General features: G+C 42.3%; 1 protein-coding gene across 1 annotated transcript in view; it reads right to left on the minus strand.

Moving 5' to 3' along the window:
* The window catches only part of ATP6V0A2 (ATPase H+ transporting V0 subunit a2), a 47,300-nt gene that overhangs the window by 18,173 nt on the left and 5,583 nt on the right, over nucleotides 1-23,544 (minus strand). The window contains 11 exon segments of the mRNA XM_039911273.1: nucleotides 57-196; nucleotides 646-796; nucleotides 1,398-1,610; nucleotides 2,453-2,546; nucleotides 4,313-4,395; nucleotides 5,752-5,878; nucleotides 6,621-6,721; nucleotides 7,218-7,355; nucleotides 10,204-10,301; nucleotides 12,869-12,947; nucleotides 14,307-14,391. Of these exon segments, the coding sequence (XP_039767207.1) occupies nucleotides 57-196; nucleotides 646-796; nucleotides 1,398-1,610; nucleotides 2,453-2,546; nucleotides 4,313-4,395; nucleotides 5,752-5,878; nucleotides 6,621-6,721; nucleotides 7,218-7,355; nucleotides 10,204-10,301; nucleotides 12,869-12,947; nucleotides 14,307-14,391 (1,309 nt within the window).

Genomic DNA, 23,544 nt, shown 5'->3' on the forward strand with positions numbered 1-23,544 from the left:
TCAGAAATGTAGTTGTCAAAATATGGCTAATTAATTTACAAGACTGCTGTTTTTACCTCATCTTGTGATTGCTTCAATCTAGGATGATTTTCATACAACACCATCAGGAAAGCAAAAATGAACATCAAAAGGCCATGTCCAAAGTCTCCAAACATCACCGCAAATAAAAAAGGAAATGTGATAATGGTGTAGAGAGCTGCAAAAAATAAGAGTATTAAAAGTGTAAGAAATCAGCAGCAGCAGCAATGGTATTTATTGAGCACTCAGTATGTGCAGGGCACTGTACTGAACACTCAGGAGAGTATAATACAACACAGTTAGCAGGCATCTTCCCTGACCACAATAGCCTACAGTCTAGTGGGGGATGTATGGTTTATTCATGTGTTCCAATTACATTAAAATTAACTAAATTTTCTATAGGAGTCCTCACTGATCTTGGCCTTTCCACCAAACACTCCAAAAGATATATGAGGAACGCACGGATTAATATAGAAGAATAATTAACAGATAGATTAAAATAATGATCAGAAAGGATCATCAAAAGGCTAACAGTTAGTTCTTTGAGATTCAATATATACCTGAGGTTGTCAGGTGAGAAAGGAGTTCACAGGTCATAAAATTTATTTCAACAGCCAGACAACCAACCTGGGTTAACTTCTCCATAGTTTGCGATTCCATAAGCATCCACAATGTTCTGAAATCCTTCGGTGAATTTGTTGGTGCGGATTAGAGTTGGAGGCGTTTCGGTCGTTGGGATTGTATTCATGAATGAAGGAATTGTAGCTCCGCTCTCTCGCTAAGAAAGGGAAAGAAAAGGTCAAGAAGATAATATTGTGTAACATTCTCCAAGAATCACATGAGCAGTCCATTATTTTTCTAACTGAAACCAAAACAGAAATGCTTTGTTTTTATAAATTCCTTGTTTTCTCTCTCTGGGTAAATCTCATTAATAAGTTTTCCAATGAAGTTAGATTACGAATAAATCCCTCCTGAACAAAACCTTTCATAATCAAAACTTCCTGATATTTTTCAGACATGATCAATGTTCAATACTTTTCCCCTATTTTCTATTTTAAATCGGAACCAACATGAATCACTTAGCATGTCACCTTGGTCAAGTGAAAAAAATCTTAAGAAAACTTCCTTTTCTTCCGGGTCTCCTAAGAAATCACATGGTGAAATTACCTAAGGGAAATGATGACATCTGCTTGGAGACAGTCTCCTGTCATTTGCCGCCCCATCAGCTAATTTTCAATAACATTTAACTTTTTTGGGGAATTAGATCCAGGTCCCTCCTTTTGCTCTGACATTTTATTCTCTCTCTTCTATTCAGCTTAAAGACTCAGACATTCATTCTACTTTGGTTGTACGCCCTTCAGAGAAACCAAGTCACTTACTGATCCCTCCTCAAGCGCTCGCCTCAAACTGTGCAGATCTGCCTCTGGACACCACACCTCCGCAATGAGACATTTGTTCGTGACATCAAAACTACACATGTTAAGCATATGATAAATGGCTTTCATCTTCTTCACTTGGATAACCCAAGTATAGATGGACTCTGCGGCTTTACACAACACTTGTCTTAAATAATCTTCAGTTTTGTGCAACACCTACGCCAAAAAAAACCACGTATCTTCAACAAAAACATACACGACGGTTATCAGAAGAAAACCGAATAAACAAAACATTTTTTCGACCGTAACTGCCCGTTTCAGGTGGGAAGGCAGTTTTCAGGAGGTCAACTGAGAAACAACGTCCGAGATTTCAGCACCACCACTGACACTTCCATCAGGCACAATCCTAACCAAATGGACTTCACTATTAATTTCTCTGCCTTCAAGGAGGTGTCAGATGTGTCCGGTGCGGTGGACCAGAGGTCTGAAGCCCAAGATCCTCCCCCCTCCCGGCCCACCCTCTCAGGAAGAGACTAGAGACTACAGCATCCCTGTGGCTATGGAAATGTTATGGCAAAAAGTCTGAGGCAAGGGGCCTGCAGGAACATTCAATATGCCTCACAAACGCTTTTGGGCTGTTGACCTTTAAGAGGAGGGTTTGTACTCTAGTCTACTCTTTCAAATGCCAGAGAACTAAGTGCTCAAAAAGTATTATTGATTGATTGAAGTTTTCTCGTTTTTTGTCGCTGAGTTCTTATGGCCTTTTAACTCTTTTTTTTTTTTTCTCAAGGAGGATTTGTGGTGTTTAAGTAATTTAGGGATGGGGCCATGGCTTCTCATTTCCATTCGTATTCCTCCCTGTTCCTGTTCAACATTGTGCATGTTGAGATGCATTTGATATTTGACGATGATAAGTATTTGATGACGTTGACTATGTCCAACTTAACTTGTACCTACTCAGTGCTTAGAACAGGGCTTGACACACCTTCAATAATAATCATCATAATGGCTAACAATGATATCACTGGTGCTGGCAATAACAATTTAATTTTACTTACAGTGTAAAGATCTTGAATACGTGTATTTAGTCCCTCGTTAACTTCCTTTCGCTCCTCAGCGGTACTGGGATATGGGTACACATGACAATGATAACTGAAAGAAAGAAATAAACCTCATTTTCACAGTTATAATGACCAGAAAAGAGGGGGACGGAGCTCAAAAAATACTTTTCCACTTAAATGGAGCACAGTGATAATGCAACCACAGTACATTCTTCTCCGTCTAAATTCTAGAATTGGTTTGGTAGACTTCTAGCACCTCAACCTATAATTATTTTTGTGCAATTTAGCACAACACAATACATCGAGATAGACAAATGCTACTGAATAACCTAAAATATCCACAATCACAATAACTGTTGTTCTTTGTTCTTTACTAAAAGTTTCTTGTCTTGGGAGAAAAAATCAAGTTTTAGAAAAATTCCTAACATCAAAGAAGAAAACTGCTAGAGCCTTTGAAAATGTCCAAAATGTTTGCCTAGTTGCAACGTATCAATAGTGCCAAAGGAAAACCTGAACTACGATACAAACGGTATTATTTGAGACCTAAAAAATAATTTTGCCTAATAGGAAAAGGAGAACTTTCGACCAGCAATCAATTAGAAAAGCAGCGTAGCCTAGATAGAGCACAGGCCTGGGAGTCAGAAGGACCTGGGTTCTAATACTGGCCTTGGCACTTAGCTGTGCGACCTTGGGGAAGTCGCTTCACTGGTCTGTGTCTCAGTTCCCTCATCTGTAAAATGGGGATTAAGACTGTGAGCCCCATATGAGACATGTAAAATGGGGATTAAGACTGTGAGCCCGTTGTTGGGTAGGGATTGTCACTATCTGTTGCTGAACTATACTTACCAAGAGCTTAATAATGATAATAATAATAATAATAGTATTTAAGCACTTACTAGGTGCAAAACACTGTTCTAAGCACTGGGGGATACAAGGTGATCACGTTGTCCCACATGGGGCTCACATTCTTAATTCCGTTTTACAGATGAGGTAACTGAGGCACAGAAAAGTTAAGTGACTTGCCCAAAGTCACACAGCTGACAAGCGGAAGAGCCGGGATTAGAACCCATGATCTCTGGCTCTTTCCATTGAACCACGCTGCTTCTATACAGTATAGTGCTCTGCACACAGTAAGCGCTCAATAAACACGACAATGAACAAATGGACTTTATCCAACCTGATTAGCTTGTATCTACCCCAGTGCTTAGTACAGTGCCTGGCACATAGTAAGCACTTAATAAATACCATAAAAGGGGGGGGGGTGCCTGTCCTGTCCTACTCTGGCCCCATTCGGATAGTGTCCCACTGTTTCACCCCAAACCAAAACAAGAGGGAGCAGAGCTCACTTCCAGGGAAGCACCACCAAGCCTACATGCTTATACCAAGTGCTGCTGAGAGTTCTAGTCCCAGCAACCTAAGGACCAAGCACAGTTAAGAGCAGTCCCCTACCAAACTGGAATCCCTGAATAGGAAGACCTGCAAGAGGGGGAGTGTAAAGGATACCAAACCCCATTCACACCCAACCAGGTTCCATTTTAAAGCTATTCTGACCCTGGTCCAGGAGCTCAGGAACCTGGGGGCCCAGCCTGTCGAGAGCTTTAAGGAAAACATTAGGAAAAAGTCTCTGCAGTTCTCATTGGGAATCATTTCACAGTTTTTAATCAATGCCAGTGCAAGACCATTTTTCGATATAAAACTGTCAAAGAGTTTGAAAAAGATCTTAGAGCAGAAATAACAGAAACAATCATAAAAATCCCATTAAAATAACACTTTGAATACAAAACAGAATACTATGAAGAACAAGAATTATGGCACGTTATGTAATGCAAGCAATATGAAAGTAATTAAATTTCTCACCAATCACATATCTTCTTAACCTTCTGGCCAATCTGGTCACCCCAAAAGGATACTAAAAACACATACCATTTCGTGACTTCTCCCTAAAGACAAAATTTAAATAATTGTTTCTCCTGGGTCTCTATCTTATGTTTTCTTGATGATGCTGTCAAAAACTATTTTTGAAAGACATTTAGGAGCCAGAGGAGAATCAAGATAGCCCAAGGTGTCAATCTCAAACTCTACTAGTATGCTGGTGGAAGGTCTAAACAACATTCTTAGCCAAAAAAGGAACTCATATACTCAACTCCAGACTTTTAGCTGTTGCTCCTCTAGCTTGTAAGCTCCTTGTGGGCAGGGAACATGCCTATCATATATGTTATACTGTACTCTCCTAAGTGCTCAGTACAGGGCTCTGCACAGAGTAAGTGCTCAAAAAATACAATTGCTTGATTGATTAAACTGGACCTCAAATACTTCCAAAATTTTTTAAACAGGTACCCACCACTGAAATATAGACTCCTCTCCTTCCCTTCTCCCTAGTAGAGAGGATGGAAAGAAATGAAAATCAAGCAGCAAAATAAAACTGCTGAGGTAACTGAAGATGGCAGAGTACACTCGCTCTGGTTGAAATTTGATGACGTCTTCTGAATTTAGGGAAGAGGTGGTAGAATTGTGCTCCAAGATCTCTAGACCTCGAGTGGTCAGTGTCAGATCTCACCCAATGACACTATTTCAGCAGAGCAAAACCTAGAGCACACTGGGATTCCATTCAGTCCCAACTCAGGGGAGACAGGCCACTTAAAAGAACAAAACCAATTTCCGCTCCATTTTAGGGATTCCTTAGAAATGTCCCAATCACTCTACTGATATAATCCCCGTGTTAGCTTGGAAACAAGAAATTCAAAGTACGGAGATGCTGAAAAACTGGGAAGTATTTTACAAGTGAGAACAGTACTTCAGAGGAAAAAAAAAACCCAGCCACATTTGAAGCTGCCGCTTTGACAAGTGATTTAATCTCATATGTCCTGGCTCCTAAGGTTTACAGCTATAGTTTTAGTTGACCAGTTCCCAAATGCTACTGCTACTGGCAGTTAAATAACCATAAAAACTGTCATTATATATTCCTAGTTAATGAACAACTTGACCCAAGCAGCTCCCACCATTTACACCCTTTACTAGGGTAAAAGTTTGAGAAAACATCTCCATATTCAAGTTCCTTTTTTTTTTTTGGACATTTTGACCTACAGAAAATCTCCATCATTTTCTTGAAAAATCAGTTTAACCTAAATACAGAAGTCAAACTTAGATAAATGTATGCCTTGTCTCGGAGGCTAGGAGGATGTCTTCACTTTCCAGGTTTCTGCAACCTGCTGGTGCTTATCTTAAGCAATCTGTCCTGTCATACACCAAATGTTTGAAAAGTACCCGTATTACGAAATGGCAAATATTTTACTCACAGTTTCAGGATCTTCGAGGCATTCATCTAGTTCTGCATAGGTGACAATAGTGTAACCTTTGCAGACCCTCCACAACATTTTTTCAAACGCTTCGACCTTTGCTCGATGAACTAAGCCCGATACAAATCTACAGAAGGAAAGTTATCGCACATTAGCTGCCATCCATGAATTGATAGTACTTACTGAGTGTTTACTGCATGCAGAGCAGAGTTAGTGCTCTTTCCATTACACCATGCTACTTCCCAATAAATACCACTGACTGATATCGGCTCAATAAATACAACTGATGGGTTGATTGATTTGTGTCAAGCACCGTCCCATATGGGCCTCACAGTCTAAAAGGGAGGGAGAACAGAAATTTCATCCCCATAGTACAGATGAGGAAACTGAGGAAAAGAGAAGTCAAGTGACCTGACCAAGGGTACACAGCAGGCAACCAGGATTAGAGTCCAGGTCAATTTACTCCCAGGCCTGTGCTCTTTTCATTAGGCAATACTGCTTCCCAAAGCTGTGCTAGCGACTCTGTGCTTGGTAGAATAATAGCCATAACCCCTGCTCTCAAAGACCTACAGGACTATAATTTCACTGACCAGTTTTCTAGTTTCTACAGTGGGTAATGGAATATACGTATCTTGACAAAACTGGTTCATTCTGGCTTTTTCAAAGGGAATATAACATGCTATTTCTAGTTTTGAAAAAATACAGCTGTATTATGCATTTCAACAACTGAAATTCTGAAGAATATTTTGCTAGACACATACGCTTACTTAGATTAATTCAGTGAATCCCAGAACATCTGCATTTTCTGTATGTGCTCTTCAGGACTTTACAAAAAACTAATTTCAAGCTTGACCTTAAGTACTACTTACCCCAGTTTGGCACCTAGTCTCTGCATGCAATTATAGTCCACCAAGGAGTCCTTTTCTAAAGAAGGAAATTCTTCATAACTGGATTGTAAAGATGCTTCAAACTATTTTAAAAAATGATGAATTTCACAATCAGGTGACTCACTTCAAACAACTTCATGAATTTTGAAAAAATAAAAGGTGATATATAAACCAAAAAACCTTGTCAAGAAGAAAACATGAAAAAGGAAGGCACACTTGAATTCCTACCTTCTTTAAAGTTAAAAACATGAAGAAATGAAAAGCAGTTCAATCATTGAGGCAATTTTCCTCAATGTCATTACAAACCATGGGTGGAGTTTTTCAGAACATACACAACTCCTCCCTCTAACTGCCAAATCACAGATTGAAAAGTGCTTATTTTGAAACTTGTTGAAGGAAAATCTGTCACTTTTTTTTAAAAGCTTCACCTTTTGAAATGATACCGACTAAAAATCCCCCCCTTAAAGCAATCACAAGTTTAACCGAAGAGTAGTGCAAAATTTTTCAATCTTTTTCATTGAATTCTTGAGCTGAAAGTGCCAAACAAAAACAATATATAATGTGAAGTTGGTCCAGTACCTCAGCATTTCGTTTAACAAATGTTTTGGTCACCCTCAGCATGTGGGTGTATTCTATTAGTTCAAGCAGGTTTTTCCTTAGTTTTTCCTTGTTCTTAGTCACTTCTCTCATCTCGACTTCCAGTTTCTGTAGCTGTTCCTAAAAATAACACATAAGTCACTAATGGGAATGGCTTCTATTCCAAGATATCCTCAGTCCATAGATAAAATCACTTTTAACTATCTTCTTGATATTAGAAGTGGTGATTTTTAACAGGCTATTAGAATATAAAAGCAGCTCTACCTAAAGTGATTTTTTTAAATTTTAACCTGAGTCAATTGAGAAGGAAGGTTTCCAAAATATTACTTAACTGCCACTTATTTCAGTTGGTCAACGTACTTTCATTCCACTAGAAAATTCATCTCAAAACAGTGTATTACAATCATGTTTTGATTTTATTTCCTACTACTTCCCCTCTTCCCCTATCACAAGATAAATATATCCTTTCTGTTTCGATTCCTCAGTTCCTTTTAATTTGCAAAGCTGAAATCACACCTGCCTCTTCTGAACTTTTTTTTACTCTATCTCTTCCTAAATAGCAAATTCATTTGTTTCTATTTATTTAAATTTCTTAAAAAATGAATTAGAAAAAAATGTGAGCCTTATTTTTTCCAAAGGCAAGAAATGTTACAATCAATTTTATGTAATGAACACTTACTGTGGGCTTACTGTGTACCAAGCGCTTGGGAAAGTACAATATGATAATATAACAAATACATTCCTTGCTCACAGTGAGCTTACAGTCTGGAGGGGGGAGATGAACATTAATATAAATAAGTGATAATAATGATGGCATTTGTTCATTCATTCATTCAATAGTTATTTATTGAGCGCTTCCTATGTGCAGAGCACTGTACTATTCATTCATTCAATGGTTATTTGAGCGCTTACTATGTGCAGAGCACTGTACTAAGCGCTTGGAATGTACAATTCGGCAACAGATAGAGACAATCCCTGCCCAATGACGGGTTCACAGTCTAATCGGGGGAAACAGATGGTTTAGCACTTACTGTGTGTCAAGCACTGAGGTATATTCAGGCTAATCAGGTTGGATGCAGTCCCTGTTCCACATGGGACTCACAGTCTTAATCCCCATTTATAGGTGAGGTAATAGCCACGGAAAAGTGAAGTGACTTCCCCAAGGTTACCCAGCAGACAAGGGGCAGAGCCGGAATTAGTACTCAGGTCCTTTACACTCCCAGAACCACAGGTGCTCTATCCACAAGGCTACACTGCTTCTCCAAACATTAAAGATACGTGTGTAAGTGCTCTGGGCCTGGGGGTAATGAATAAAGAAAGCAAATCAGGGTGGAGTGGAAGAAAAGGAAATGAGGGCTTAGTGAGGGAAGGTTTTTTGGAGGAGATATGCCTTCAATAGGGCTTTGAAGGGGGATGGGGAGAGTAACTGTCTGTTGAATATGAAGAGGGAGGGCATTCTGGTCCAGAGGCAGGATGAGGGTGAGAGAAGCAGCGTGGCTTAGTGGAAAGAGCACGGGCTTGAGAGTCAGAGGTCTTGGGTTCTAATTCTGGCTCTACCACTTGCCGGCTGCGTGACTTTGGGCCAGTCACTTCTCAGTGACCTCATCTGTAAAATGGGGATTGAAGACTGTGAGCCTCACATGGGACAACCTGAATACCTTGTATCTAGCCCATTGCTTAGAACAGTGCTTGGCCACAGAGTAAGTGCTTAACAAGTAACATCATTATTATTGTTCATTCATTCAAATGTATTTATTGAGCGCTTACTGTGTGCAGAGCACTGTACTAAGAGGTTAGGTCAGCAGCAAGATAGTTGAGATCGAGGTATTAGGTTAGCATTAGAGGAGCGAGTGTGCAGGCTGGATTGTAGTAGGAGAGTAGTGAGGTGAGGTAGGAGGGGGCAAGGTGACCAATGGCTTTAAAGCCGATGGTAAGGAGCTTCTGCTGGATGCGGAGGTGGATGGGCAACCCCCAGAGGTTACTGAGTTTCATAAATTTCTTTATGACTATAACAAAACATGTTAAGCAGTTTATAGTATGATTTCCCATAAATATAAAACTAAACCAAACTGGGGGCTTCATCTCATTGTAGAGTCACATGCATAAGGATCCCAACGTCTTCCGGCGGGCAAAACAAGTACAGTGGCACTGAACTGAGTTTATAACAATGCTAAGTACTTTCCAAATCCCAGGTAAAGAACTAAGGCCTAATTGCCAAAACGAACTTTCAAGTAACTAGAATGCCACCAGAGCGACCTACTATTTGTAGGCTCCTTATGGGACAGGAAACATGTCTACCCACTCTCTTACACTGGATTCTCCCAAGTGAGAAACAGCATGGCCTGGTGGAAAGAGCACAGGGCTGGGAGTCAGAAGTCCTGGTTCTAATTTCAGCTCCGCCATTCCCAGCTGTGTGTCCTTGGGAAAATCACTTCATTTCTCTGTGCCTCTGTTGCCTCATCTGCAAAATGGGCCAGTGAGCTCCATGTGGGTAGTGCCCCATCTGATTACCTTGTATCTACCCCAGCCCTTAGTACAGGACCTGGAACATGGTAAGCGTTTAACAAATGCCATTAAAAAAATGCTCTGCACACAGTAAGCACTCGTTAAATATGGCTGATGGACTGATTGTGATTTCTATCGAGTAAGCAAGGGTCCAAACATGGGTTAGGTCAGAATCCCCAAATGACAGAGAGGGGACCGAAGGATTAGCTTTCCCGCATTTCTGTTTCTGAAAGATCTGTAACTGATCACGTTTGGACCCTGAAAAATTACTGTCATTTCTCAATAAGTGGGGAGAGAAGATGTGAGATGAACTTGGGAATGATAAGAAGTTTTCTCATTTATTCCATGAGACTTAAAAGGCAGAAAGGCAAAAGATCTTATATTATTTATAGCACAATGTAGACTGCAAACTCTATCAGCAACGGCCTGAAAAGCAAATTTTTTTTAAAAAAGAAAAAGTTACCTGCATTTCTAAAACTTGCTTAAGAGGTGGGGCAGGAGGGCTCGTGTCTCCCTCAGGAAGGGGAATATCAGCTCTTTTAATTTCTTGCACTAAATATGCTGTGGGAATCAAATAAAGTCAAGAGTCAAATTCAAAATGTATTTAATTTCACACAAAAATGAACAGTTAGTGAAATGACAAGGATATTTTAAAATTCCAAACCTTCCCTGCCTGAACAAAAATTCCAAAGCATAGTCACTGGGGTGTTAAACTGACTTTGGGAGAGCCAGATCTAGTTTCAACAGGCCTAAAGATCTTATCGCATCGCTTGAGCACTGACTCAGTACTAGCTAATCCGACTAAAACTTTGCAAGGTTTCTAAAATTCCAAGTACCTCATCCATTTCCAAAGTCCTTCTGCTCCTCTGGGGTCCCTCCAACTGGTTGTGCACACTTCGAGACTATTATTGCCCCTTGGCATAGAGGGTCATTTGGCAATACGGAAAATGGTGTGAGTTGGGAAACCGATCTGGCAGGATGAAACTCCCTCCCAGATCGGAAGAAAAAATCAACAATTGCTTCTGAGCCCTTGACTAGATTTGGCAGGAGGGAGGGAGATGCAAGCAGGGGCCTACCGTGCACTCCGCCCAGCTTCCTCAAGCAAGAATCCCCAGCATGGCCAATTGGATTGAGCATGGGCCTCAGAGTCAGAAAGTTGTGGGTTCTAATCCTGACTCCGCCACTTGTCTGCTGTATGACCTTGAGTAAATCACTTCACTTCTCTGTGCCTCAGTGACCTCATCTGTAAAATGGGGATTGAGACTGTGAGCCTCATGTGGGACAGGAGCTGTGTCCAACCCAATTTGCTTGTATCTGCCCCAGCGTTTAGTTCAGGGCACGGCACATAGTAAGCGCTTAAATACCATGCTTATTATTACTATTATTATTCTTGATAAACTTCCCTCCGGTGACACAAGTCCCTTTAGCCTAAAGAACCCTACTACAGGAAGAGAGTACCAGGGCGCTTCCAAAAAAAATGAGATTTCCCCAATCCAGGACCACTACAGCTCTGGAGAGAAATAAAAAGAAATGGGCCTAATGTGCCAGGTAAAGAACAGACCTACCTAAACTTTATAAATTCATATGATTTCTTGGCGGGGGGTGTGGACAGAAGGATGGGCTCCAAATCTTAGGCAAACATTAAGTCATTAGCACTTAAACCCCTCCAAGGAGTAGAGAATTAAGAAGCATCAGTAGTATTTAGAAAGGACTGAAAAGGAAACAAGTCACTTTCACGATCATAAAATGTAAAATTTGCTTTAACAGCCTAGGAATTTGTGTCATAAATATTAGATACGGGTTCACTCTAATTATTTGGTAAGTTAAATTTTCAGGATTCCTAAATTTAAAAAAAGGAAAGAAATTTTTAAATTGTGAGATGTTCTTACAGCATGACTAAATTTGCTTAGGAGACACACATCTTCTGATCGATTAAATCCTTTAGAATAGTGATAAGTACAGGCAACCACAAATGCTTCGTCTGGCTCATATCATTTCTTCTTCCATTGAAAGACTCAGTAGATGATCCAATGTCAGATTTTCTAGACTGTGAGCCCATTATTGGGTAGGGATTGCCTCTATCTGTCGCCGAATTGTACTTTCCAAGCGCTTAGTACAGTGCTCTGCACATAGTAAGCACTCATTAAATACAACTGAATGAATGAATATGTGACTATGACAGAAATGGTACCACAGATTGCCCTGGAATCACTCGGAAAAGCAATATGATAAGAAGTTGGTCCTAGACGATGCTCTAAAACTAAAACTTCAATAATGCCCCAAAATAGTTTTGAAGTTTTTTGTTTTCTTATTTATAGGGAGCTGTTTCAAATGCAGTGTCCTGGGATAATTTCTTAGGAACCAGATAACTAATGCACTTCAAAGTCCCAATTATCTGAGCAAATTCAATTTTCTCTTCAGCCATCACAACATTAAGATTTAAAGTAATAATGAGCCCTGTTTTCTCACCAGAGTTCCCAAAGTTGCCTGCACACATCCCCAAAAGCCCTAGTGAGAAAAGCAACTTCCAGTTGCCTCCTCTCTCATTCCCCTCTTATCTGATTCAAATCTAGAATCGCTCCCTGGTTGGCAGTAGCATGCTCTGTGGCCCTCTCCATATTTCTCCAACTTGCCCCTCATAGGACTTCAAAGAGACGCACAAGTGAGTTGGGAACAGAGGGGAACCACGCTAGTGGCAAAGACACCAAGAGACTGGAACCTACCGCCTGGACCACATCCACCCCTATAATAATGTCCACTCCATTGCAAATATGTTGCTATGTGTCACGGCTCCGTGTGCACAAGACAGGGAGGCCCGTTTCTCCCAATTTAGGACTGTGTAAATACCCTAAACTGACTGAAGAAAGCCCAGTCTCCTCCCATCCCAGGGGGCAAATTTGGGCCTCTGCGAAACTCCTGGGAATTTCACTTTGCAGATAGCAAGGTGAGTCACCTCTCGAAAAATGCCGACCATCTTAAAAAATACCAGGAACATATCGGACCAATCTGAAGGGGTAAACAGAATCTCCAAAAGTGTCCACCAATTTATCAGCATTATCTCTACCTTCTTTCCTTTCTCACCTTTTCCACTAAATCTTAAATAAAAGAGCACAGTGAATCGAACTCACCCAATATTCGTTCTAGTTCTTCACACCTCTTCACTTCACCAACAAATTTTCTCTGAAATGCACTTACATTTTGATTGAGCTGAAAGAAGGAAGAACGAAACAATCATTACAGTCTGCTAAATGTGTTCCTACTTGACTGTAAGCCGGGATCTTAAACCAACTCTCTTATGTTGTATCCTCCCAAGCACTTGGAACAGTGCTCTGCACAAAATAAGAGCTCAGTAAATACCACTGACTGATTGATAGAATGAAAGTTCCTACGTTTATAGCTCCTAAATCAATCAATGGTATGTACTGAGTGCCTACTATGTGCAGATTACTGTATTAAGCGCTTGGGAGAGTACACTACAACCGAGTTAGCAGACATATTCTCTACCCAAAACGAGCCTTTACCTAAAGCACTTATAGGCTGTTAGAAAATCAAAATACAGAGATATTGACCACCACTCCACAAGTCATCTTAAAATGCAGCAGGTTCACTAAATAAGCCATATATTTTATTATTTTTATTATTATAACAATGGTATTTGTTGGGCGCTTACTGTGTGCCAGGCACTGTAGTAAGCACTGGAGTGGATAACAAGCAAATCGGGATGAACACAGTCCCTGTCCCACATGGGGCTCAGAGTCTCAGTCCCTATTTTACAGATGAAGCCCAGAGAAGTGAAGTGACTTGCCCAAGGTCACACAGCAGACTAGTGGCAGTGTGGGGATCAGAACCCATGACCTCCTGACTCCCAGGCCCATGCTCCTGCTCCATCCACTACGCCACACTGCTTCTCGCTTAGGCAGCTTAACCTAGCCTGGTGTGGGTTGAGGGGGAGAAATACAGGGAACTGTGAGGGGTTCTCTCTACAACAGGGGGTGGGTCTTTTGTGTCACTCAAAATTTTCCAGACTGCCATGGCCACTATTTTCTGGGATTTTGATCTGATTAGCTTGAATCTACCCCAGCGCTTGACACATAGTACAATAAAAATCATAATGATAATAATGGTTATTAATAACGATACTACTAATAACGGTGATGATTGATAATAATTATGGTACTTGTTCAGAACATACTACGTGCCAAACATTGTTCTAAGTGTCGGGATAGATACGAGTTAATCAGGTTGGACACAGCCCCGGTCCCAACATGGGGTTCACACTCTTAATCCCCATGTTACAGATGAGGTAACTGAGGTCCAGAGAGGTGACTTGCCCAAGGTCACACAGCAGATATGTGGTGGAGCAAGATCCTTCTGATTCCCAGGCCCACACTCTATCCACCAAACCATCAGGCATGTCAAACTCAGTCTTCCCACGTGGGTCTGGCCTTGTGATACTGACCTCAATAAAGCCAGTCACAGCAGTGAAACAGAAAAACATAGTGGGGGGTACCCGGAGCCCTCCTCTGCCAGAGCCGGGACCCTGCTCCGGGCCCAAGGGGATATTACTGTTGCTATCGCTGCTTTCCAGAATCTCAGGATTTCAGGGGTCCCCACTCCAGAAACCCAGGAGACAAACAACAACAAGGGCTTACTCTCAAAACGGGGACAAAACATAAAAGAATTGACAGAGCAATCGAGATAATTAAATGAAATCCTGAATAAACGTATACGCCTAAAGCGCCGAGGACAAGTACATGCTAGAATAGGTCAAGGGGTTTATAGCTCTTGAGCGGGTAGGAATTAATAAGGGAAGGTGTATTGGAAGACGAAGACTGTGAGGAGGGTTTCTGAACATAAGGGTCGTGGTCTGTCACGTTTTGATCGGGGAGGGAGTTCCAAGCCCCGGGAACAAGGGACAGAGCCTGAGGCAGAAGAGTTAAGAGTGAGGTATGGTTAGAAATTTAACTTGGGAGGAATGAGTAGTGGGGAGAGAGCAACTCTGCATGTAAGAGTGAGAAAGTGATATGAGCATTGGAATGAGTGTCCAGTTTGGCCTACTGGAAAGAGAATGGTCTTGGAGTCCAGGGACCTGGGTTCTAATCCCAGACTCTTCCACTTGCCTGTCGGCTAATAGCAGGCAAGTCACCTTCTCTGAGCGTCAGTTTCCTCATCTGTAAATGGGGGATTCGATACCTTGCACTGGGGACCCCATTGGGGTCAGGAGCTGTGTTCAGCCTGCTTATTTTGTACCTACCCCAGCACTTAAGGCAGTGCTTAGCAGCTAGAATGTGCTTAAATACCATAATTATTATTTCTCCACGTATCCTCCTGGAAGGAGGTTAGGCCTGGAAATTAGGAGATCCTGGTTCTGATCCAAGTTCTGCCACTAGTTGGCTGAGTGACCATGGGCGAGTTATTTCATTTCTCTGCCTCAGTTCCTTGTGGGCAGGGAATATGTCTAACAATTCTGTCGTACTGTACTCTCCAAAGTGCAAGTACAATGCTCTGCCCACAAGCAGAGCTCAATAAATATGACTGATCTACGGAAATCCTAAAGAAGCAGCATGGCTTAGTGAAAAGAGTACGGGCTTGGGAGTCAGAGGACATGGGTTCTAATTCCAGCTCTGCCATTTGTCTGCTGTGTGACCTTGGGCAAGTCACTTAATTTCTCTGTGCCTCAGTTCCCTCATCTGTAAAATGGGGATTAAGATTGTGAGCCCCACGTGAGACAACCTGATTACCTTGTATCTACCCCAGCGCTTAGAACACTGCTGTGGCACATAGTAACGCTTAACAAATACCATAACTATTATTATTATTAATGTGTACATTAGGGATGGGATAACTGCCTCAGACTCTGAGCATGGCACAGGTGCTACATCTGACCTGATTATCTTGTACCCACTCCAGCACTTAGAGCAGTGCTCATCATATAGTGAGCACTTAGTATTGTAATTATTATATGCGGTAATTACTGTCTTTATGTCTGGGTCTCACTCATCCATCCAAACGAATGAGTTGGACATGCCTGCCTTAATCACAAACATTGCTGAAGAATGAAAAACATGATTACCGCAGCACTAATATACAACACACAGAGGTGACTCAACTGTGCTTCTCAATTGGTGCCTCGTGCAATGGAGGATCAAAAAGCAAAGGATTTCAGAAAACAAAATTCTCTCAAGGAACAATTCATACTTGTTCCTTACTCCATACTTTCCCTTTTCAAAAGCAATTAGCCAAATAATCACATTTTCAAATTTACTTTTTGCCACCGCTTAACCATTTCGAACTTCTAAATCACTGAGATAGAATTTGGAAAACAAATCAACGGAAGTAGGTCTACCAGTCCATTAATATTTACTGAGCATCTACTGTGTGCAAAAGACTGTACTAAGCCTTCGGGAGAGTACAAGAGAAGGAAAAGACAGTCCCAACCCACACCTATGACCAGCACCTCCCCTCTCCCTACGATTAGAGTGCTTACTGTGTGCAGAGCACTGTACTAAGTGCTTGGGAGAGTACGATACAACAGTAAACAGACATTCCCTACCCACAATGAGTTTACAATCTAGAGGTGGGAAGACAGACATCAATACAGATAAATTACAAATATGTACATAAGTGCTGGGGGGCTGGGGAGGTGAATAAAGGGAACAAGACAAGGTGACGCAGAAGGGAGAGGGAGAAGAGGAAAGGAGGGTTCGGTCAGGGAAGGCCTCTTGGAGGAGAAGTGCCTTCAATAAGGTTTTGAAGGTGGAGAGGGTCATTGTGAGATATGAAGAGAAGCACAGTTGAGTCACCTCTGTGTGGAGGACATTACAGGTCAGAGGCAGGATGTGGGCAAGAGGTCAGCAGCAAGATAGACAAGATCGAGATACAGTAGAAAAGTTGGCAATGGAGGAGCTGCATCCCCTTTAGAAAATGATTTAACTTTAATAATGTTGGTATTTTGTTAAGCGCTTACTATGTGCCGAGCACTGTTCTAAGCGCTAGGGTAGACATAGGGGAATCAGGTTGTCCCAAATGGGGCTCACAGTCTTAATCCCCATTTTACAGAAGAGGGAACTGAGGCACAGAGAAGTTAAGTGACTTGCCCACAGTCACACAGCCGACAAGTGGCAGAGCTAGGATTCGAACTCATGAGCCCTGACTCCAAAGCCCATGCTCTTTCCACTGAGCCACGCTGCTTCAAGTGTGTGAATTAGGGTGGTGGTCTGTGGGTGGGGGAAGGGGCAGATTCCCCCTGCCGCCACCCTCTGCTCCTCCCGCTTCCCTCTTCCCCTCAGCACTTTGCTCATTTGTATATATTATTTATTACCCTATTTATTTTGTTAATGAGGTGTACATCCCTTTGATTCTATTTATCTTGATGATGTTGTCTTGTTTTTGTTTTGTTCTGTTTTGCTTTGCTGTCTGTCTCCCCCGTTTAGACTGTGAGTCCGTCACTGGTCAGGGATTGTCTCTATCTGTTGCCGAATTGTATATTCCAAGAGTTTAGTACAATGCTTTGCACATAGTGAGCGCTCAATAAATACTATTGACTGAATAAATCTGGGAAATACTGTGGAAGAAAAACCAGTAGGACTAGCAAAAGAACAAATGTGGGAGATATACAGGCAACAAGGAATTGAAGGTGGCACCATCGATTTGAGCCAGTGGTGACAAGTGTGATGGGAAAATTCGGAGGGGCAATGGGCTTAAAACAGAAGATGAGAAGTTCAATTTAAGAAGCTGGAAAGACATCCAAGTGGACATGTCCTGGAAGGAAGAGGAAATGCACAGTTGTAGAATAGGTAAGAGACAAACACATGGGAAAGGCTAGTTATCTATAATAGTTATTACAAACCCGATACATTCCCTCTTGAAAACATTAAGAAACTAGCATTCCCTGACAGAAAGGCATTTCAATTAGTAGTGTTTTTTGAGTGTCTACTGTGTCCTAAACACTTAGGAGTGTATAACAGTGCTAGTAGGTCTAATCTCCACTTCCCAGGAGAAAGGAAAACTACTAGGGGATACAGACACTACAATAAACTTCAGACGAGGGGAAACAGTGCATAAAGATGCGTTCATAAATGCCATGTGGGGGGGTGAGTTACAAAATCAATAAATTAATTCATTCAATAGTATTTATTGAGCACTTACTATGTGCAGAGCACTGTACTAAGCGCTTGGAATGTACAATTCGGCAACAGATAGAGACAATCCCTGCCCAACGACACGCTCACAGTCTCACGGGGGAGACAGACAGCAAAGCAAAACAGAACAAAACAAAAACAAGATAACATTATCATGATAAACAGAATCAAGGGGATGTACACCTCATTAAGAAAATAAATGGGTGGGTGACTTCCTTTCCTGGTTGTATCCTAGCCTGTCTGCTCTTCTGCTGTGAAACCCGACCGCTTGGTGAGGTTCCTCGTGCTGGTCACCACCCTTAATAACAGAGGCATTGGAGTGTCTGTGAATTCGCCTCCTTCAGAATTCCTTCAGAAAAGAAGTTCTACATATCATCCCCATGCTAGCCCTTTGTTTACAACTAATCTACATGGTTGGTAAGAATGCCTCTGTCCTTAATTGACAGAGAGACAGAGTAAGCGCTCAATAAATATGATTGAATGAATGAACTTCAGACAAGGGGAGACAGTGGTATTTGTTAAGCACTTACTATGAGCAGAGCACTGTTCTAAGCGCTGGGATAGATACAGGGTAATCAGGTTGTCCCACATGAGGCTCACAGTTAATCCCCATTTTACAGATGAGGTAACTGAGGCACAGAGAAGTAAAGTGACTTGCCCACAGTCACACAGCTGACAAGTGGCAGAGCCAGGAGTCGAACCCATGACCTCTGACTCCGAAGCCCAGGCTCTTTCCATTGAGCCATGCCATGGGGGGGAGGGGGGCGAGTTACAAAATCATTAAATGAGAATATTAATTAGCAAAGTCACAGACTGAGTCAATGTGAGTTGGCCTTAACCCTGTCCTAAAATTCTACACCGAAACTAAGCTTCTTTCTCACACTATGGATAACTCACTTGTATCAGTGGACAATTTTTCTGAGCTGACTTTGTTTTTTCTAATAAAACTTTCAAATAATCCCACTTCTTCTTGAAGCCCTCCCAATCCTATATCAAAGACAGGAACTACTTTACTGAATCTGATTGGCACAAACAAAAATAAGTCTGACGGGGAGGGAGACGAAGAAGTAACAGAGGCAAAGGAAATTCTTTACAGGCTTTGGATTTTAACAGTATTAATTTTTCCACTCTAGATTCTCTAATTTTCCTTCTGGTTAAAGAAGTAAGGATTAAAATTGCACTTGCCCTATGACAAGAATGGCAAAGTGAGCTTTTCCTTCAATAAAGTGTACGGGTTGTCATTTGCCCTCTCTTTCTTTGCAACTTTATTATTTGGCCGTGAGTCTGAAGCACACCTGGTCCTTCCCTCGATGGGTTACTGAAGGAAAGGAAAATTAAAAGTCCAAACTGCAGCCAGCAAGAGTAAATAATTCTAAGTACTGATCAAGTTTAAGGCAGTTCCTCTTTAGGCAATTCCTCATATGCCCAGTTTAAATATTCAAGCACATTTGACCCAGTAGCAAGTTTGGATGTTTTGTTTTTTCACCTCGAAAAACAAATTTTTCCCCACAGACTACATAATAAAGATAATCCTAAAGATAAAACTGAAATTCATATTAACAGAATACTGAAACACTGGAAGAAATCTGAGGCCTTTTGGTGAGTACATAATCTTATTCATTTTATAAAATTTAACTGGTCAACACTTTGATGGTCAGGTTAGCATTTATCACTAACACCTAAACTTGATTATGGCCAAACTAGGGTTCTCTAGAGTTCAAACACGTGTATACTTTGGGCCTGTGAATATTATCAAATTATATACCGATTTTCTCCCAGCTTCTTATTCATATCTCCAGCCTCCTAGAGCTCTTCGCAGACTCGGAAAGTGTTAGGCAGTGGGTAGTAGCTACTGTACACTCCATTCTCCTATATAAGAGGGATTGTTCCTCTTACAAAACCGCCAATAAAGGAAATCCCCTGTTGAAAGGAAATCCCTTCACAACATCACTAAAATCCACCCTTTCCTCTTTTTCCCAGATGCTACGACACACCTATATCCTACCTTGATTACTACTTCAGCCTCCTTCCTGCCTCCTGTCTCTCACCCAGTTCACTTCACACTCTGCTGTCCAGATCACTTTTCTAAAAAACTCGTCCGTTTTCACCTCCCCACTCCTCAAATGGTTGCTCCATCCAATTCTGCATCCAATTCCTTACCATCCGTTTTAAACCACTGAATCCTTCTTCTCTCCAGATCTGATGGCCCCTACTCCACCCAAATCCAGCTAGACCTCTCAGCCACCTTTGACACTGCAAACCACCCCCTTCTCCTTGAAAATTTCTTCAACCTTGGATTCACTGACATTGTCCTCTCTTGGTTCTCCTCCTCTCTCTCTGACTGCTCCTTCTCAGTCTCTCTTGTTGGGTCCTCCTTGCCTCCCATCAACTGACAGTATGGATCCCTCAGAGCTCAGTTCTAGACCCCTTCTATTCTCCCTCTATACCCACTCCCTTGGCTAACTCATTCGCTCCCATGGCTTCAATTACCATCTCTATGTAGATGATTCCCTAATCTCCAACTCCAGCTCTGGCCTCTTTCCTTCCCTACAATCTTGCATTTCCTCCTGCCTTCCTGTCCTCCTGTCCCACCGACAACTCAAATTAAACATGTCTAAAACTGAACTCCTTATCTTCCCTCCCAAATCCTGGCCTCCCCTTGCCTTTCCCATCACTGTAGACAACAGCACTATCTTCCCTGTCTCACAAGCCTGTAACCCTGGCATTGTCCTCGACACATCTCTCATTCCACCCATATATTCGTTCTGCCACCAAATCCTGTCAGTTCTACCTTCACCACAGTGTTAAAATCTGCCCTTTCCTCTCCATCCGTACTGCTACAATGCTGATCCAAGCACTTATCCTATCATTCATTCAACAGTATTTATTGAGCACTTACTATGTGCAGAGTACTGTACTAAGCGCTTGGAATGTACAAATCCCACCTTGACTACTGTATCTGTCTCCTCACTGACGTCCCAGCTTCCTGTCTCTCCCCGCTCCAATGTAAAAAAAGATTTTCTAAAAAAGTGTTCAGTCCAAGTTTCCCCACTCCTCAAGAACCTCCAATGGCTGCCCATCCAAACAGTTACCTTTGGCTTTAAAGCTCTCAATCAGTTCATCCCATCCTACTTCATCTCACTAATCTCCTACTCCAGCCCAGCCCACACACTCTGCTCCTCTGGTGCCACCTTGGGCAAGATGATGATGATGATGATTATTTATGATTATGCCTCGATACCATCTATCTTGCCGCCGACACTTTTTCCCACTCACCCCCTCCACATATGTCAGACCACCACTCTCTCTCCACCTTCAAAGCACAATGAAGGTTACAACTTCTCCATTAGGCCTTCCATGATTAAACTCTCTTTTCGCCAGCTCGCTCTCCCTTCTGTGTCATCTACGCACTTGGCTCTGTAACCTTTGGACACTTGATAATCACTCCACCCTCAATCCCGGCTCTGCCACTTGTCTGTTGTGTGAACTCGGGCAAGTCACTTCACTTCTCTGGGCCTCAGTTACCTCATCTGTAAAATGGGAATTGAGACTGTGAGCTCCACATGGGACACGGCACTGTGTCCAACTTGATTTACTTGTATTCCCCCCCCAGTGCTTAGTACAGAGCCTGGCACACAGTAAGTGCTTAACAAATACCACAATTATTATTATTATATCTTTAAATTAATTATAGATTATTTCTTCAGATTAATGTCCACCTCCCCCTCTAGACTGTAAATTCACTACAGGCAGGGAACGTGTCTGCTGATTCTGTGGTACCGTACTCTTCCAAGCACTTAGAATAGTACTCTGCACATAGTAAGCGCTCAATAAATACCTTGAGTGATTAGCTGAATCAGCCCTCCACCTCTACTTTACCTCAAGATTTCCTATCACAACCCAGCTCACCCACTTTGCTCCTCTAACACCAGCCTACTCACTGTACCTCAGCCTCATCTATCTCACAACTAACCCCCTGTCATGTCCTCCCTCTAACTTGGAAGTCCCTCCCCATTCATCTGACACACCACCACCCTCCCCACCTTCAAAGCCTTATTAAAAATCACAGTTTCTTCAAGAGGGCTTCCCCGATTAACTTCCCATTTCCCCCACCCTCTCTTCCTTCTGAGACACCTATGCGCTTGGTTCTGAACCCTTTAAGCCCTTGATATTCACCTCACCCTCAGCCCCACAGCACTCAGATACACATCTGCGATTTATTTTAATGACTGCATTCCCCACCCCCGCCCTGGACTTTAATAATGTTGGTATTTGTTAAGCGCTTACTATGTGCAGAACACTATTCTAAGTGCTGGGGTAAACACAGGGGAATCAGGTTGTCCCACGTGGGGCTCACAGTCTTAATCCCCATTTTACAGATGAGGGAACTGAGGCACAGAGAAGTTAAGTGACTTGCCCACAGTCACACAGCTGACAAGTGGCAGAGCTGGGATTCGAACTCATGAGCCCTGACTCCAAAGCCCATGCTCTTTCCACTGCGCCACGCTGCTTCTCTAATAATGTTGGTATTTATTAAGCGCTTACTATGTGCCGAGCACTGTTCTAAGCGCTGGGGTAGACATAGGGGAATCAGGTTGTCCTACGTGGGGCTCACAGTCTTAATCCCCATTTTACAGATGAGGGAACTGAGGCACCGAGAAGTTAAGTGACTTGCCCAAAGTCACACAGCTGGCAAGTGGCAGAGCCGGGGTTCGAACCCATGATCTCTGACTCCAAAGCCCGTGCTCTTTCCAGTGAGCCACGCTGCTTCTCTAAGCTCCTTGTGGGCAGAGAACTTGTCTATCGACTCTGTTGTACTGCACTAGAGTTCTCTGCACACAGTAAGGACTCAATAAATACCTCTGATTGATGAATGTCCATCTCAATGCTAAAGGCATGTGCACAAACCGTTTCTTCGACATCACAATAAGCACTAGTGGAAAAGTGTTCCCTCGTTCCCTAACACTCCAGCCACAATACATTGTAGGATTGCGTATTTGCTTGAAAGGACCAAGAAAACTGCCCTCCACCCAATATACCAGCTGGGTGGAATTCCAAATTCAATCTGAGGACCACCAACAGAGATGAGGTGGAATTGGCCTGGGCCATTGACTTTAACAGAAGCAACATGGCATAGTGGATACGACACGGGCCGGGGAGTCAGAAGGTCACGGATTCTAATCCCGCTCCGCCATTTGTCTGCTGTGTGGCCTTGGGCAAGTCACTTAATTTCTCTGTGCCTCAGTCCCTCATCCGTAAAATGGGGATTAAGACTGTGGGACAGGGACTGGGTCCAACCTGATTTGCTTGTGTCCATCCCAGTGTTTAGTAATAATAATTATTATAATAATAATTATGGTGTTTGCTAAACGCTTCCTATGTGCCAAGCACTGTTCTGAGCACTGGGGCAGATTCAAAGTAATCAGGTTGTCCCATGTGGGGCTCATAGACTTAATCCCCATTTTACAGATGAGGGAACTGAGGCACATAGAAGTAAAGTGGCTTGCCCAAGGTCACACAGCAGACAAGTGGCGGAATCAAGATTAGAACCCACATCCTCTGACTCCCAAACCAGTACTCTTCATACTAAACCACGCTGCTTCTCTAAAGCCACTGGCCCATAATAAGGGCTTAACAAATACCATAATTATTATTATTAACAC

This window comes from Ornithorhynchus anatinus, chromosome 2 (genome assembly GCF_004115215.2).
Source record: "Ornithorhynchus anatinus isolate Pmale09 chromosome 2, mOrnAna1.pri.v4, whole genome shotgun sequence".
Lineage (NCBI taxonomy): Eukaryota > Metazoa > Chordata > Mammalia > Monotremata > Ornithorhynchidae > Ornithorhynchus > Ornithorhynchus anatinus.